Genomic DNA, 16,378 nt, shown 5'->3' on the forward strand with positions numbered 1-16,378 from the left:
TATAAAACCCGGATGGTAAAGAAAACAAGCTGTGATTCTTGGCAAGAGAGAAAGTAAATGTTTTTCAGGGTGACAAAGTTTTCCTTTAAATGAATCATAAAACTGAAAACATAATATAAGAACTTTCACATTTAAACATTAAAGTTGTTTCTTCTTCTTATGAATATCTTTGAAATGTCTGCATTTTCACAAAACCAAACAATTATTGTGGAAAATGGCTACAATACCAAGATAAAGTCAATATTTTATGACCTATATGCACCTTCTGGTGCAAAATACAGCGAAATGTCTTTTTTTTCTCTCTCTCTCTCTTTTTTACAAACTTGCCCTGACAGCAGCAAGTTCTGAGCTCCATCACATTGTTCGGGTTTACTTATTCTGCTTTTTTCTATTTCTTGACTAATTAACTGTGGTTATTCCGATCCATTTGGCCCTGAAGGAGAATCAGTGAAAAGCTTTTTGACTGGTCTGTTTGAAGCCATGCCTGAAGCGTGTCTCAAAGTAATTAACGGCACTCACTCTTGGATCGTGCGCCATCTTGGTCTTAAATTATGCATTTAAAATGAGTAAATTCAGATGTAGCAGGGTTCCCATATGGCCCTGTGCCATATAGTTTACAGCATCAGTTTGAGGCCTATATCTGTCTGAGGCCTGCAGTATATCTCATTAGTCACAGTGTAAAGTGCTCACGTGTCGGTTTGCAGGGTGTGAACATGGTGGTTTCTGTCACCGCCGAACAAAACTATTCACACTTTTCCTCTCTCTGTTCTGAATGAATGTGTCGCCTTTATATTTTACAAATGATCGTCCCTGCCAGACACAGCCCACTTCATAAAATTGTGAAACTCTAGCTCCAGGTGTCTGAAAGTTGTTTTTGCTCCCTCCTCTAAACGGCAGCGTTAAAAACCCTCCGCTACGTTTGACTTCATAAAAATGTAACGTTCCTCTTTTCCTTTCCCTGAATGAGAACCAAAATTGCCTGTCCAGATGACAGTTCTTCACTGGGGAGTAAAATCATATGAGACATTTACATTACAGAGCAGCAGCAGAGAAGAGGTCAGATCGCTGCTCGGGAGCTTTTGCCACTTTCATTTAAAAGAGGCTTAAAAAAAGGACACGAATATCACAAAGTAGAGAGCATTCTGGGCACAAACCCTGTTGTCTGAAGGCTGACCAGACCTACAGTATCTGGTTTAGTGAAAGGCCGCATTGTCTGAGCCAGAACTGAGCGGTGGAATAATAGCGGAGTGGAAAAACGTGAGTCGCCAAGATTTTCTTGAAATTCAATCTCCTGCAATGTGAAGACGGTCCTTTTCGCCAGGCAGGCTTATAGGAACACGCTTAAGTGGAGGCTTATTTTCCACATTCTCCCTTTCTGCCTCGCTGTCTGTGTGTAATTCCCGTAATTTCTTCCGTTTCCCAACCTTTCACACACTCCCCGCTCCACCTTACCACTAACTCTCACGTATACATCCAGACAGGTTTTACAGAGGTAGAAAAGTGATTGTTTTGATCCAGGGCCGAGATTCGGGACAAATTGCAGGGAGCGCTTGACATTTTTGGCTCAATAAACAATCATTTACTCCAGGAAAAATTAACATCAAACTATACCTTGATATTCTTGTACTTTCACTGTAGAATATAAAAACTGATTTAAGAGTCTTAAAGATGGTTCAAGTGCAGTGTGACTCACTTGGTAGCTTGGGGCACTGATAACATTTGTTCTGCCCCCATGAATTTCCCACGCTGCCACAGCAGTCCTCCTGATTGGTCAGAACGGGAAGCGGGGTGCTGTTGCACTAAATCGGCGAGAAACACAGACTCAGCGAGGGAAGGACACACACACACACACACACACATGTTGAATGAAGCCGCGCTCACAGCTTGTTTGGGCGTGGTCTCCTGGAAGCAGCGGCCTTTGGGTTTGTGACTTGGCGGGACGGGGCGCTGCCCTATCTTGCGAGGCGGTTTCATGTCTGAAGAGTCCAGAGGCTGGATGACGACAGACGTGTCCGGAGTGTGGTGGACACGTACCTCGAACTGCGCTGAAAACGGAGGAAAAGAAGCACATCGAAAGGAGTTTAACGCACCGCAGACCAAAGCGGGAAAGATGCTCCGGTGAGCGGCGCGAACCATCGGACGAGTGGTGCCCCATCGTGGACAGGGGGAGCGTGAAGATGGAGCGCGTCTGCGTCATCTGCGTGCGCGTTATTCCGGTCTGCTCCACCAGCTTGAGGCCGTCTGGCTTCAGGTGCTCGGGGTACACCGGCTGCTTGTTGCCCCGCGCCGCCTGGGCCTGCTGCATCTGGTGGAGCGGGAACTGGCAGAGCCGCCCGGTGAAGCCGGCCGGACACAGGCAGTGCTTCCTGGAGCTGCAGACGCCCCCGTTCATGCATGTCAGAGGACACACGACTGCAGAGAGAGACAAGAACGACAAGCATCACATCAGAGGAAAATAATCACAAATGCAAGCAGCACAAGATGTTTTTTTTCCTTGTATAATTCTGTGCTGTAACTTAAGTAGGAGTCTTTGTGCCTGCCTTTCACTGACGATGGAGAACTTTTCCATCTCTTGCATTGTTCCTTGAGTCCAGGATCTGCAAACCTCTCTTCTTCTCCCAGATTGTGAGATACTGCATTTTGCCAGTCACACGAGACTCCGGCACTATGATTGCTGATTTAGCACCCACTGAGTTCACAGACGTTTATATGATCTTTTACATGATCATGGGAACGACCTGATGATTTAATGTTATGTAACATAAATGTGGCAGGCAGACTGAGAAGCTTGCGGCTTGAGCAGGGCCACATAAAATATTCACTTTGAACTGCACCGCTGTAAAAATCACATCGGCTTGACCAACGGACGGGCTGCTCCATTCAGGAAAGCAGGTAAAGTCATTGACGTGTATTACAACTTCATTCTCACATATGGAAAAGATCTCCAAATGTGTGGGAAAGCTGCTGGCTGCAGAGAGGTTCACGGCGTATTCCTTATTCGGGGGAGATTTATAGGGTCTCCCATTGTGTTTATTCAAGCGCAGTCTTTTTGAAATCCCCACAATAGAACAATCAGAGGAAACAGAGATGTGGGGAATGGCGAGCAGAAACGAATTCAGAGAAAAATCAAACCAAGTGTCCTCCGACAGCGAAAGTACAAACCAGGAAATCTTCTGCTATAAGCGCTAATCCTGTCTGATATCAACAGTATTCCTCAGTCAGATTTTAACATGAAGTTCAAAGTTATGACCACACAATACATCACAAAAAACAGAGACTGCTTTTTTTTTGTGGGAGCTGCAGATGCACATGTGATACAAAAACAAAAACAAAAGGCAAACAAACATAGTTACAGGCTGCTTAAATTCAGTCCAAAAAGAGAAAAATCCCTGTCATTTGGAAGGACAACTCCCGAAACACCAAGACATCAAGTGTTTATTTGTCACATATCGCAACACTGAACGACCCATAGTATAAGTGTAGCATTAAATCACACACCCCGTTATTTAGCCCCCAAATAGACAGAAATGAAACTACGAACAACCAAATGTTTACATGCGGCTTTCTCACAGGGACCATTGTTTCCCCAACTGCAGTTTATCCAATTACTGTACTTCACATCCTCCCATCTTTTACAGCAAAGTTCAAGACTTGGCCGTAAACTTTGTTCCTTTTTTCAGTTGTTTTCCCTCCCTGCTTTTTTTTTTAATGTCATTTGAAACTGAATCATAACTCCCTTGTAAAAAAAAACAAAAAAAAAAACAAACTCTGTGCTGTGTTGATGTCGACCGGAGGCGTTTTCGTTTCTCCACTGCCGAACGGAGGACAACGGCGAGGAGAGGAGAGGAGAGGAGAGGAGGCCTCTTTTTGTTGCTGAGCCAAGTGTGTACACATGGAAGTAATTAGGAGCGGACTGCCAAGGAGTCTGGGCTGCAGCGTAATTAGGGGACTAGATCACTTTAAACACAGCAGGGACATCCTCAGCAGAGTGAAAGTCTGGCAGAAAAAGGAAGGTAGCGACCCACCAGGTTGGGCAAAGTATCTGAAATCTGCTGCGAGACGGAGACCACAGACACGGGGACTGAGACACCTACGGTCTCTAACCACGGCGGCTGATTGCAGAATGGAAGAAAAAAAGATTGTGAGAGGCAGAGACTGAATTTCAACCGAATCGGTCAGACTTCCTCCAACGTAGGAGCCCCAGTTTTCCGTGGTACAGATTCTGAATTTAGACTAAAAGGACCCTGGGTAAGATGCGGGGGCTGGAAATTGAGATTGCAGACGCAGAAGGCCAGCAGAGGAACCTCTTTCCAAAAGCGGTTACACAATCCAAACCCGCAGAGATGTGGGAGATGACATACTGTAGACAGCGTCTGAACTGAGGCCCCCGTACGGCTGGAGAGGTGTTTGAGGGAGGCCGGACACAAAGGAAAGGAGGGACATCATATTTCACACTATGGATCGTATGTCCTGGGTGGGGCTGTGAAGTTCTCTGCAGGAAAGCTTCTGATGTTGTGAAGCAATAGCAGTGTGATGGGTTCCCACATCTACCCACTGCTGTCGGGGCTAACACAAGAAATCCACTGCTCATTTGTGCAAGCAGAGTTTTTGTGAATGAAAATGTGTAAGATACTTCATTAATGTTACTGAAAAGCAAAAGTAAAGTCTTTATTTGGCCAGTTAATGATTGATCTACATACACTACATGTAATATGCCACACTGTAAGCAAAGAATAAAACTATGTTTAAAATAAACTACTAAAATCAACCAATCTTGAAGGAAAAGGTTGATTGTAGATCCTCACACAGGGTTTGGAGACCCGTCCTCCTCCATCACAGCTCAGGATGAACTCAGCGCTGCTGTCAACAGCTGCTATCACAACCGCACATCATGTTTACATTCATCTGATCGCTGGCTTGTGTTTGAATCGGCTGCCTCACGTCTGTTTGTCTTCGTAGCTCCAGGAGGGCTGAATAAATTGCGTGCTATAATAACATGGAGTCGCTGCTCTCCCGCACATCTGCATCCTTCATTTAGACAGCAAGTCATACTGGCAGCGTGCGGGCTAATGCTTTCTGCAGATACTCGACGCAGCAGGGCGTGTTGGTGTGTATACGCGTGTGATCTTAAAAAGAGAGGCTGCAACTGAGACCGACTGCAACAGACAGAGAAGCTCAAATTTTAGATCACGACTACAAATTTAGGGTTTGGGGAAGTCTCCCTTTCAATCATCACCTCACAGTTTATTAACTGGATTTACGGCTTCACGTCACTCAGTGACTCTCTCTCTCTTTTTCTCACTCAGAGAGGGCTGCCCTCAGTTTTGTGCCACACCTTTGTCTCCAGAGATCTAACACATACCTGAGCCGAGAGGCGGCGTGTCATTAAAAATCGAATGTGCCTACGAGTGATTTGGTGGTCTGAATGAATGCGAGGCATGACTGAGGCTTGCTGGCTGAATGGCAGGGGGTGGGACTCGAGCTCGGGAGCCAGTGATGCTATCATGATCTTTATTTTCCACATGTTGGAGTCAAAGAAAATAGAGGAAGTTAACAGCGAGCCAGGATTCGAGGCTTGCCTGCTTTGCATCACTTCGCCATTTCAAACCTGCACAGCGACTGTCAGCTCTGAAGACAGAGAGACAGACGTAAAGCCAAAAATGGGCAGAAGCATTCAGCACCTAAATTATCTAAATCCTGTGTAACACAAATTGAGCGAGGATTAATGTGAGAAAATGCCAAAAGACGACCATCTTGGCAGCGCTGGGACAAGTTTGTGCTTGGCTGCTCCAGTCTGCAACACCCATTACATTTAACACAACCCCAAGATCACTTGCCAGCTTTGTCTTCTGCAGAAAAGAACGCGGAGCTGAGGATTAGCCGCTAGAACTGTCTGCAGTGATCACTTAGGAGCAGTTAGTGCTGCTAACTCTCATCCATGAGAAGAGTGATTCATGGAAACTTCTGCTGGAACTGCCAAATGAGGCTGAACCGACCGCGTATCCATCAGTTCGTCCATCCATCTTCTCTCCTTCTGTACTCGGGGTTGTGGTGGTAGTACAGAGGGTAAAGAAGCCCAGGCATCCCTGTCTCCAACAAATATCATGAAGAATGAGGGCCATCAAAGCCTCCTGAGACCCAGAGAAAAAAAGCTTTTGAGTTTCTTTTCTGGTATTTAAACCCAGGACCTTGTTGCTGTGAGGCAAGAGCGCTAATCACTGCAACAGGAATTAACATAATTTCCTCTATGGCTTCAGAGATGCTGACCAAAAACAAACGTCCCCTACAGAGGACGAAAATGAATTGCTGGGTCTCAGGAGGACAGAGGAGCTCATTTTGGCCACTTGTATCCAGATTCCCAGTCGTTTGGTGATGACCTAAAGTCAGCCTAAAGTTCAGCTCGTCTTCCACCTCAACCTGCTGTTTTTATAGTTATTTCTTGAATGTTTGAAGGATTTTTTTCCTTTTAGTTCACTAAGCCAATGACTTAGTATAATTTCCATAGAGACAAAGGACCGAAGTAGATTGAAGTTCTTGCAGTGAAAGTTTTCCATTTATACAGTTTTCTGGTTTACCTTCAGTCGTGTTGTTGCCTGTTCTCCAAATCCAAAACCCGCCATTGCTTCAGAGTCAAGTGTTTTTGGTAATAGCTTATAAAATTTAATCTTGTGAGGAGGAGTTCGTGGTTCAGATCATTCTAGAAATCATAAAAAAGTTCTCATGAGTTGTACAACCAACTAAAAAAACGTGAAGTTAAATCAAGGCATTACTTGTACTTCATAACTTTTTTCCACAGCTATATTCTTTTAAAACATGGTTCCAGTTAAGCAGAAAAAGCCTCAAGAGTTGACTTTAAACTTTGCTGTCAGTTCTTTGAAACCTAATTTAATATTGTACTCCAGCTTGCAGGTACGTTCCAAGAGGCAGGGAACGTATAATTTCCCCACACCGCTCTTCGGCTCCAGCTCCAGAGCTTTCTTTGTCCTCAAACTGTTATCGCTGCTGCTTCATGGGACATACGAATGGGAGGTCTTTCTTCAAGACGTCGTGTTCCCAGTGAGAGGAGAAAAACAGACCTCTTCACAGCACGAACATATTTATCCTCTATATCTTATATCAGAAATTAAAGATGATGAAACAACAGGAAGCAAAGAGGAAAAATCCAGAGAAGAAAGACGAATGTGATGTTTTAATGAAAATATTGGGACTGAATTTGTGTGTGTGTGTGTGTGTGTTCGGTGATAACATACTGTGCATTCCTAAACTGTGAAGCAAGTAAAATGAGTGTATCTCGAGTGATAGTATGTGGAAAAAAAAGAAACACTCAGAGTTTAACCAGTGGGGAAAGTGTTCTGCCCTGAACGTCATCAGTGAGACGGAGAGGAAATGTGTAAGTAGAAAAACAAAGAAAAGAAAGAAAAAAAGAGGGAGGAAAAAAGGAGAGATCGCCCTTTGACTGCCCTATAAGAAACCCACCCGCCCGCCCACCCTGTCTGTCTGGAGATGACGCATCCTCAGCCCCCTCCCACCTCAGAGTCCCCCCCCCCCCCCCGCCCTCAGCCGCAGCCGCACCCTCCCAGCGCAAAAACAACAAATTACAGTCCTACAAACCACAGGCCGCTCCACCGAGAACTACTGCAGACATAATCCAAAGCCACGCCGATGATACAACGGTCTGATCCGTCTTTCTCTCTGACTGCCGTCTTCTGGAGGATCCACAAATAGAAGTTTTACCAGTCTGCAAAGACTCAGACGCCAAAGTGAGAGACTGAAGCCCACTGAGTCACTTTCACTGTGATTCAGGCCACGTCTGAGTCGACACGCTCAACCGATCGAGTCAGAAATTAGAAATTTAATGCCATTTTGCGACTTTTTCCATGAGCTCGTGAGCCGACACCAACGCTGAAACACGCCGGGAGCGAACCGCCAGTCGTGTTTCCACTGGTGGAGTTTTCCAGCGTTCCACTGGAGCTCCCAGATACGGGATAACGCAGCTCATCTCACATACCAGTTTAACGGAAGAATAAATCAAAAATGACATCAAATGAAAGAGCGCAAACCTTTGGTGGAATATTCTATCCAAATATTTACTCAAACATGTTTTCTCCCTTGCATTTTTTTATTGGATCACTCGGCACGTAATCCGTCATCCCTGTCAGGGTTTTCCCTGAGCGCATTAGCCTGCTGCTGCCGCCGCCGCTGAAACTTCTGGCTTTTTTTTTAATGATTCACAGCAAAATTTTGCCGCTTCAGCTTTAGTTCAGTTTACACTAGAACAGGCCACTTCAAAAAAAAAAAAGAAGAGCTGCATCTGTGGCATATCTAATTTCTTTTAGCTACTAATTTCTTTGTCACATTTTAGACAGAAATACCAACTGACTCTCCTGCCGCCCCTCTGGTCTTTCATTCCTCTATCAGCTGGATTATTTTTCTTTCCGCCGGGTCTAAAATTGAAAAAGTATGTCACAATATAAATGGGAATAGCATGCGGCATCCTGAAAACAGTCTGAGGTTGAAGCGGCGGTCAGGTCAAAAAAAGGATTTTCATTCTTTTCTCTGGAGCTCGCGAAGCCGCAAACACGCCGCTGGGACCATGTGGGAATAGTTGTTCCACTGCCCTGAATACATGAGCAATTTCTTTTAAAGTCTCAAAATACAAATAGTCCATTTCAGCCAAAAAAAAAGAATTAAAAGAATGCTGCAAGGTCACAAGATGAAGGTTGTTTTTGACTCAGTCGAAATCTGCACAACCTGCGAACAACAAAGAGTTTCAGCAAGAAACCTGATCTTTTCTGACAAACAAAACAAGAGTCAGCTACACGTGTTCAATCTGATCCCCTTTATTCATCCAGTCACCACAAAGTGCATTCTGAAGCTTTTCACAGGTACAAAGTGAACCACAAAGAGCAGACTGAACCCTGGCGTTACCGACAGTTGATCTCCTTATGGCAGTCAGGCGGCATCGGCAGTATTTAGCCAGTTGCTACAGCTAACTGATAAGAAGATGTGGAGACAGATGGGTTGTCACTGTATTCATAGTCCTGCCAACATGGACGGCGAGGTGATCGAGAGAGAGAGAACACTATGGTCACAACAGAAAACCCACAACAGCTAAAGTTTAAAATAACAATTTGAAAATAGATTCCAGAGTGTGACGTGTTTCCTTTCACCATCAGCTCCAACGTGGGAAACCGCATCCCCAAAATACACCTCCCGTCCACCGGCGCTGCGAGGCCACGCGCCTCACAGAGCGACGAGCGGAGCAGGTCAGAGTCCCGCCGTTGAGCCAGACGATGGGAGCGAGCGACATAACCGCCGCCTTTAAAACGCACGAACCTACGTACGCATTCCTCCTCCCTGCCGCAGCCTCCCGCCACCAACCCCTGGAAACCGAGGGCGGCCTCGGGCCTCGGCAGTCCAAACAACGCGGGTGCCCTTTAGCCGGAGCGGAGCGCTGTCACCGGAGGCATTCATTACCGCTGACCGAGGGCCTGAAACAACAGTTTATCAGCGCCGGGTGATGACGACAGCCGGGCTCCTCCTGAGAAACTGCAGCCGTCATTAAGAAGATCAGCGCGGCTCTGAACGAGAAGGCCTGCAATTATCCCAAAATCTAAATCAAACCCTGCCTTGCACAACGTGATTCTCACATGTCATGGAAATATGCAATCTGGTTTACATAGCTCTTGGGTGGGCACCGATCCAGCAGTACCTTGTCACTCCCCCTCTGGCGGGAGATGTTTGTGGAAAGAAAGCCCGAGAGTCAGACGGGATCTTGGCACAAACGCCGGGTGACGTCAGGTAATGACTATCTGAAAGCCGGGGCTCCAGGAACCGGAGGGCGGGCAGGTGAGGGGAGTGCTGACGGCGCTCCGCGGAGATTATGTCAGATACCTGCCTGGCGGGGATCCTCGGCAGCGAGGCGCGTGGCGGCGCGGCGTCTGCAGGCTCCACGGTCCTCAGGCCCGCGCTGGCAGAGCCCGTGTTGTTCTGTTTACCCTGGCTAATCGCTTCAGCTACAGGGTCCTGCACGCCGCGGGCCGCTCGCATTCCTCCCCGCGGCTTTAAATAACTGCTCCGTTTCTCCCCCTCGCTACGCAAATGGGAGGAGAGTGTTAAAGATGGCAAAGAAGGCTGTTTGTGTGAGTTCGGTTCAGCGCGCCGCTTCTGAGAAACAAGCGCGCAAACACACACACTGCTCCCCTGTGATGACTGGGGGGGAGAAAACGCTTCTAATTGCTGCTTTGTTTTTTCAAACCGAATTTGTTGCGGCCTCCTTTCAAATCTGCGCAGGACCAAAAAAAGTGGCTTCCTTTCACAGAGAGTGATGAAATACGGGCGTCTGATTTCATGGGAAACTTTCTGCAAAGATTAAGCAGACTTTGTGGTGATGCAACCTGGACAAAAAAGTAAAAACAGCAGGTTTAAAACTTTAGAGGCGGCTGCAGGGGAAAATGTAAAGGAACTGAGATTTTTTACAACCTTGGAATAAAATTTCTTTAAATATTCATCTTATTGCCGACTGTCCAGCTATTTTTTTTTTTTTTTTTTGAAGGCGCTCACTTGGTAACAACGGCCTGCAGAGCCACGCCGCGCACGTTTGGCTCCAGCTAAGGAGCTTTCTTGATTAATAAGCTGTGAATGAATGTGCCTGCGCCTCCCCTCCCTCCAGCATGTGTGTTTGTGTTTGTGTTTGCCTGGGTATGAGAGCGGGGAGCCGTGCCCGGCGCTGCCTCTGAGTTCAGTCCAACCTGTGGCGAAAATGCGGCGTGCTGCAGGTTTTTGGTTGCCTGAGTCCGACCGCCCGCTTGAAAGCTTGGCATGAGGGGAAGAACAGTATGTCGGGGGGGGAAGCAGAGGGCTTTGAAAGGTAAAATAAACTCCCCTCCCTAAATAGAGGGAGAGCGGGAGCGGCCCCGCCGGACTGTATTTAACTGACTTGTCTTCGTTTTCAGGCTCCCATGGACCTCTGACCCATGCCAAAGGGAAAACCAAAACAAACCGCAAGGTTACCACTGTCACTTTCCTCTAAATATGAAAACCACATGGGAAATCCTGAAATAGCCATTTCCATTTGTCACAATGCCCATTTTAGGGGGGCAAGGAGGCCAGACGGCGATGTGATAAGGCCACTTCCTGTGCCACACGAGGCCCCCGTGCTCAGAGTTTTTTTTTTTTTCCAGAAAAAGACTGGAATCCAGAGCGGGCCCGATAAAGGCGAGATGCTGCGGGAGAGACGGAAGGGGCCGTCTGGGAGCCGGGCAGCTGCCGTCGGCGAGGGCGAGACACGGGATGCCTCCGCGCCAGCAACAGCGAGGAAAAATTAGACATCGAGGAACGCACGCACACGCCGACTTAAGAATACATAACCTGTTTCAATATTTAAATACAACTGTGATTGATTTGGGGTTCAAAAGTTCACTGTTCTTCAAGTCACACAGAAAGCAGGCGGGGCCACTTTGATCCACAACCTGCCAGTTGCTCAGGATGCAGCCACTTCATTTATGCAGTAAATCAGCGATAACCACTTCACACACCAGTCTGATGAAGAGCTGGAGCAGCAGGTTTCAAAGAGCTTTGGGTAAAGCGTCAGGTTAAAAAAAAAAAAAGGTGAATCTATCAGAAACAAAAAGATGGGAGTACCCAGAGTTAAATGGAATTTGTGTATTTTCAGAAAAAAGGAAGTCATCATTACTAAATATAGTAAAGACAGTGTGTTCAATGCAGTCCCTTCATCTTTTTTTCTTTTTTTAGAATTTTTCAGGGTGTGGTGAGAAGTGGTTTGCCTAAATTAACAATGGTGGAAAAAAAAATTGTGTCCTTCCAGAAAAAGGTTGGGAAACACTGTCCAAGGTAGCAATCTTGAGGTGAAATAACCGTCTATTGATCTTGACCTGCTCGAGCCGACCCCAGCTGACTACAAGGGAAGTAGAAAGAAACTCACACTCACTTATTTTTCAGGTCAAAGGTCACTTACAGAAAAACAAGCTTTAACCTCCTGTTTTTCCTTCCTTTCCGAAAAAATCTAAATTAATTTGGAAAAACACACCGTACAGGCCGACAGGTGGACGCTGCCAGTCTGAATTTTGCACACATTAAATGCGACAACGCGACTTCAGCCACAATAGATGCACTATAATCTCCGTCCGTGTTAATCGCTCTCAAACGGGAGATAAAGGTTGAAAAGCGCCGCCTGTCGTCACGGTGATCTGTAAGCGAGGTGATGGGCTCTGTCTGAACATCTGGGTGGTCGTCTGTCTGGGACAACTTAATCGCACGCTGCTCGGATCAAAGCGGAGGTTATTTCACTCTCGTTGCCTGATTGAAATTTAGATGATTGAAGTGCACGAACAAAACGGTTTTGGGGGGGGGGAAAAAAACGGCGCATCTGCCACTGAGAAAACAAAGCTGCTCCGACGCACAACAGCTGCACACAGAAGTGGTCTAAGATTCATAATAGAAGAAACAGAAGAGTATCTGTGCGCCATGTAGCACTTGGATTTGTTTATCTGGACTTTAAGGAAACGCATGACGATCATCCAACTGCTGAAGATGATCAATGAGAGAGGGCTTTTCTTCGTTTAACATCATCATAAAATCTCAAAGCATTCCTCCATGGAAGAGCAAACCTCTGCCAACACTGTGATGCTCTCAAGTTAAACCAGGTCCTGGAGTTTCTCGTGTTTTCAGTCACTTTTTGGCCAAAAAAGGCCAACGAAGAAGATCATTCTGTAATTTTCCTCTCTATTACTTTCAAAGGTACACTCATAAAACGACACTCATCCGCTGGCAGAAGTCCCAGAATCAGATCATAACTATTGTTTCTTGGATGTAAACCAGGTTTGTCCGTCAAAACTCAGGTGTTGTGGATGCGTTCGCACGAGTGGACGGATATTTCTGTACTTCCGCACACTTTTGAGGAAAGGTTAGGCGGGGTTTGTTCGCTCTGGGCCTGAATCCCGGCACGTCGCAGACTCTCAAATATGGAAAAGTCTTCATATTGTTGCTGCTACAGCCATGGCCGTTTTAACACGGGAGAGAGAAATTTCCACTTGTCCGCACCACATTCCAGCGCTCGCGCTGAGCTGCAACACATCCCTCGTCCAGGCCGAGGCTCGGCCCTCTCGTCCCGCTCCGCAAAACGCCGGAGCGGCTCGGCCCCGGAGTAATTTCAGGTACCGCGTGAAAATCCAGGAGCAGGACCGCTCCGCCGCCACTTCGCTATCCACAACAAATGTGGAGCAGCATGCAGTATTCCAGGAATTTAATGCATCTCTCTTGAATTATTTGACACAGAGGCTCCAAAACGTGACGCACCGCGAGAAAAAAAAAAAGCCCAGGAGCGAAGAGGGGCGACCGGGCGGCCGAGCCAACTGTCTGACTCTCCGCTGTGTCAGAGGGGAAGGAGAGTGTCACGGCGCTACAGGGAGGATTCAACTAACTCTAAATGAAATCCAGCCTGCTTACCTCCACTACTGCATACCGATGAACACAGCTGCAGTGGCAACATCTGTACCAACAACAGAATCACAGACGTGATTTATGATTTATTCTTTCTGTCTGGTATTTACTTCCCAGGGGCTCCACTTTGGTTTATTCTTTGGAATATTAAGAAGAAACCATGTTTAAACATCCAGAAGGGCCGATAAAGTTTGGACAGACTTCTCTTCATTACATAATTGGAGTGATGAATGGAAACCGATGGGTAATCAGCAGGATTAGTATCACTACTGCTACTTCCAGGAACAACACATGGCGCACATCAACCGACGTGAGGCAACGCTGGTGAAAACGGAGACGACGGGGTTTCTCCGACTGATCGAACGAGAGCGAAACGAGTTGGAATAACGTGTTTCTGGGCCGGAGACTGACGCAGACTGCGAGGCTCCGTGCCTCACCACAGCTGATCTGATACAGCAGCAGAGAACGCTGCTCTCATGCAATCAGGGCCTGGTGGAGTAAGAAGGGAAAAAAAAAAAACCAAAAAAAAAACAACAACATAGATCTGAAGAGTACATTTATACGCTGTGTAATGAGCCGTGCTTTGCTAATTAAAGTCTAACACTGGCACTTTTTCCAAGACGCAGTGGAGGGCGAACCTGCCGCGCCTCCTCTCAGCCACCTATTTATTTATGGAGTTCCTCGATAAGCTGGGAGGACACAAGCGATTGGAGGACATCAGTGGTTTTTATCAAACCCTTCAATTATGAATGAATCAGGTGGTTTTCACTGGTTTTGGTTTTGCTTGTTACAATCACTGACAGGAGCTTTGAGGTCTTGTTGAGAAACCTGAGAAATGGTGTATCTGTGCTGTGATGAAGGTTTTGGCATCATGATAATAATTCAAAATTCAAACAGAGGCCATACTCAGTGACTTGTGATTTTAAAAGCAGAGAGGTTAATCTTAAGTGAAAGTATGAACTTAAAATATAAGCAATCTGTATTTTTTTATTTAGTTACTGTCAATTTTTACTTCATATATCATAGTCTAATCTTTATAATCAATTTTTTGTCTTTTCTGCCTGATTATCTCAGCTAACCAGCTATCTTGAAGTCATCACTTAAACTTGCACCAATTTGTAAATGGTCCTGGAAGTGTTGCTATCACAAATTTTTCCTATTAACACTCCTCTTAAGGGGTAAACACTATTCCTGTCACTAAGTTTTTTGTTTTTTTGGTACCTAGCCTATATCTTTTTTCAAATATTTCATTTCACTCATACTTCAGTAAAAGTATCTAAAAGTATAAAAGTATCACATTTTAAACCAACCCCCCCCCCCCACAAAGATCAAAATACACTTTGAATTGCTTGCAATTAAAGATGCAATAACTTAAAACTGTCTTTCCTCACAGTACATAAATCCATCTTAGCTGTACAGCAGGTGTTTTAGTCATCATCAGCTATAAGCTGCTGTCAGTGGCCATAAGAAGCACAATAACCACTAAAACTACTCCATACACTCAAAAAGGTAACTTTACTTCACTATATTCCAAAAACAATGCTCACAGCAGGATTTTAAACCAATACTTTCACTTCAAGAACTGCACGTTTACCAGCAGTTGGACGAAATTCAAGTAATGTAACAGTATAGCTGTATTGTACTTGAGTACTAATAGTCCTGTTCCCTCTTTTACTGCTGGGGTGTTAAACTGGGTTGTATAATAGAGCACAAATAGAGCTCTTTGCCTCGGTGAGGAGGGAATACTATTTTCCATGCAGTAACTATAATCCAGTTCAATTTAAAGCTCTTTTATAGAGCTCCACCATAATAATGAGCGCTTTAATTGTCCACAAAAAGTCAATTTATGAGTATTTATGAGAACCCAGCCCGGCTCACCTCTGCGGAGGGTGGAGGACCTTTACACCCCGGGGGTCAGGGCAGCGCTGCGGCCTATTTATACCCGGCCCTCATAAATAAGCGGCATTGTCGGGGCGGCGGGACTCACCGACCCTGAAGCCCTGTCCGGTCAGCGTGTCGGCGCGCTGGCCGTTCTCCGCGATCAGCGTGGTGTTGTTGCCTTGCTCGCAGGTATCCTGGCACTGCCCCTTCAGGCAGATCCGCTTGCAGATGAGCGGCGCGATGACCACCTTGAAGCGCTCGCGGGCGGACGCGCGCTCCGCGCACCACGCCGGCCGCTGGACGCTCAGCCAGATGAGGAGCAGATGGGGGATCAGCGGGGGCATCCTGGCATCCCGCACGGCCCCGCACGGAGATCACACGCCCCCCAAAGCTACAGGGGCTTCGGCTTCGTTCGCCCAGACAACTTTTTGACGTCTCATGCGAAGGAAAAGAAAGAAAGCAGCGCGTCCTGCCCTCCTGTTTTCTCCTGGAGGAAGGAAGGGAGGAAAAAAAAAAAAAAAAACCTCACTCCCTGCGCGTGAAGCACGGATCCGTCTGCAAAGCCCGCACGTCTGGCATCTTTGTGGCAGCTCCTCTTTCCGCAAGTTTGCTGAAGTTCAGGTCGCTTTTTTCCCCCCTCTTTCTGCCTCTTCTAACTTCTCGCCTGTTGCTTTGGGGAGAGTGCGTATGAGGGTTTGGAGAGAAAGAAGGGAGGAGAGGAGAGAGAGAGAGACAGAGAGGGAGAGGGAGAGAGAGGGAGAGAGAGCCAGAGCCAGCCCTCTCTGGAGAGAGCTGGCGGAGGGCCAGCCAGGCGGTGCAGGAGCAAAGCTGAAAGTGGTTTCCTTGTTGGTTATTTCTCCTCGCACCCCCCCCCTTCTCTCTCCTCTCTCAGCCCACTCTGCAAATCACAGCTGTGTGTGTCACCTGGAATGATAATGATTAAAAAAAAAAAAAAAAAAAAAAAAGAAGAAGTACTCACTTGTAATATATCACCTCACACACCTTTGTGTGTGCTGAGGTTCTAAAGTGAGAATGA

General features: G+C 46.4%; 1 protein-coding gene across 2 annotated transcripts in view; it reads right to left on the reverse strand.

The window, feature by feature from the left end:
- ltbp3 (latent transforming growth factor beta binding protein 3) overlaps positions 1 to 16,033 on the reverse strand; it is a 29,062-nt gene extending 13,029 nt beyond the window's left edge. Inside the window, exons 1-4 of one of the 2 annotated variants that reach the window (XM_030101226.1) lie at positions 15,449 to 16,033; positions 2,134 to 2,412; positions 1,882 to 2,045; positions 1,694 to 1,799 (exon numbers count right to left, since the gene is read on the reverse strand). In XM_030101226.1, coding sequence (XP_029957086.1) covers positions 1,694 to 1,799; positions 1,882 to 2,045; positions 2,134 to 2,412; positions 15,449 to 15,686 — 787 coding nt within the window. In that variant the 5' untranslated portion in view covers positions 15,687 to 16,033. The remainder of the gene's footprint in view (positions 1 to 1,693; positions 1,800 to 1,881; positions 2,046 to 2,133; positions 2,413 to 15,448) is intronic. The other variant, XM_030101225.1, reaches the window with a different exon arrangement.
- Positions 16,034 to 16,378: the final 345 nt, after the last annotated feature.

The sequence above is a fragment of the Salarias fasciatus genome, chromosome 10, assembly GCF_902148845.1.
Source record: "Salarias fasciatus chromosome 10, fSalaFa1.1, whole genome shotgun sequence".
In the NCBI taxonomy this organism is placed as follows: Eukaryota; Metazoa; Chordata; class Actinopteri; order Blenniiformes; family Blenniidae; genus Salarias; species Salarias fasciatus.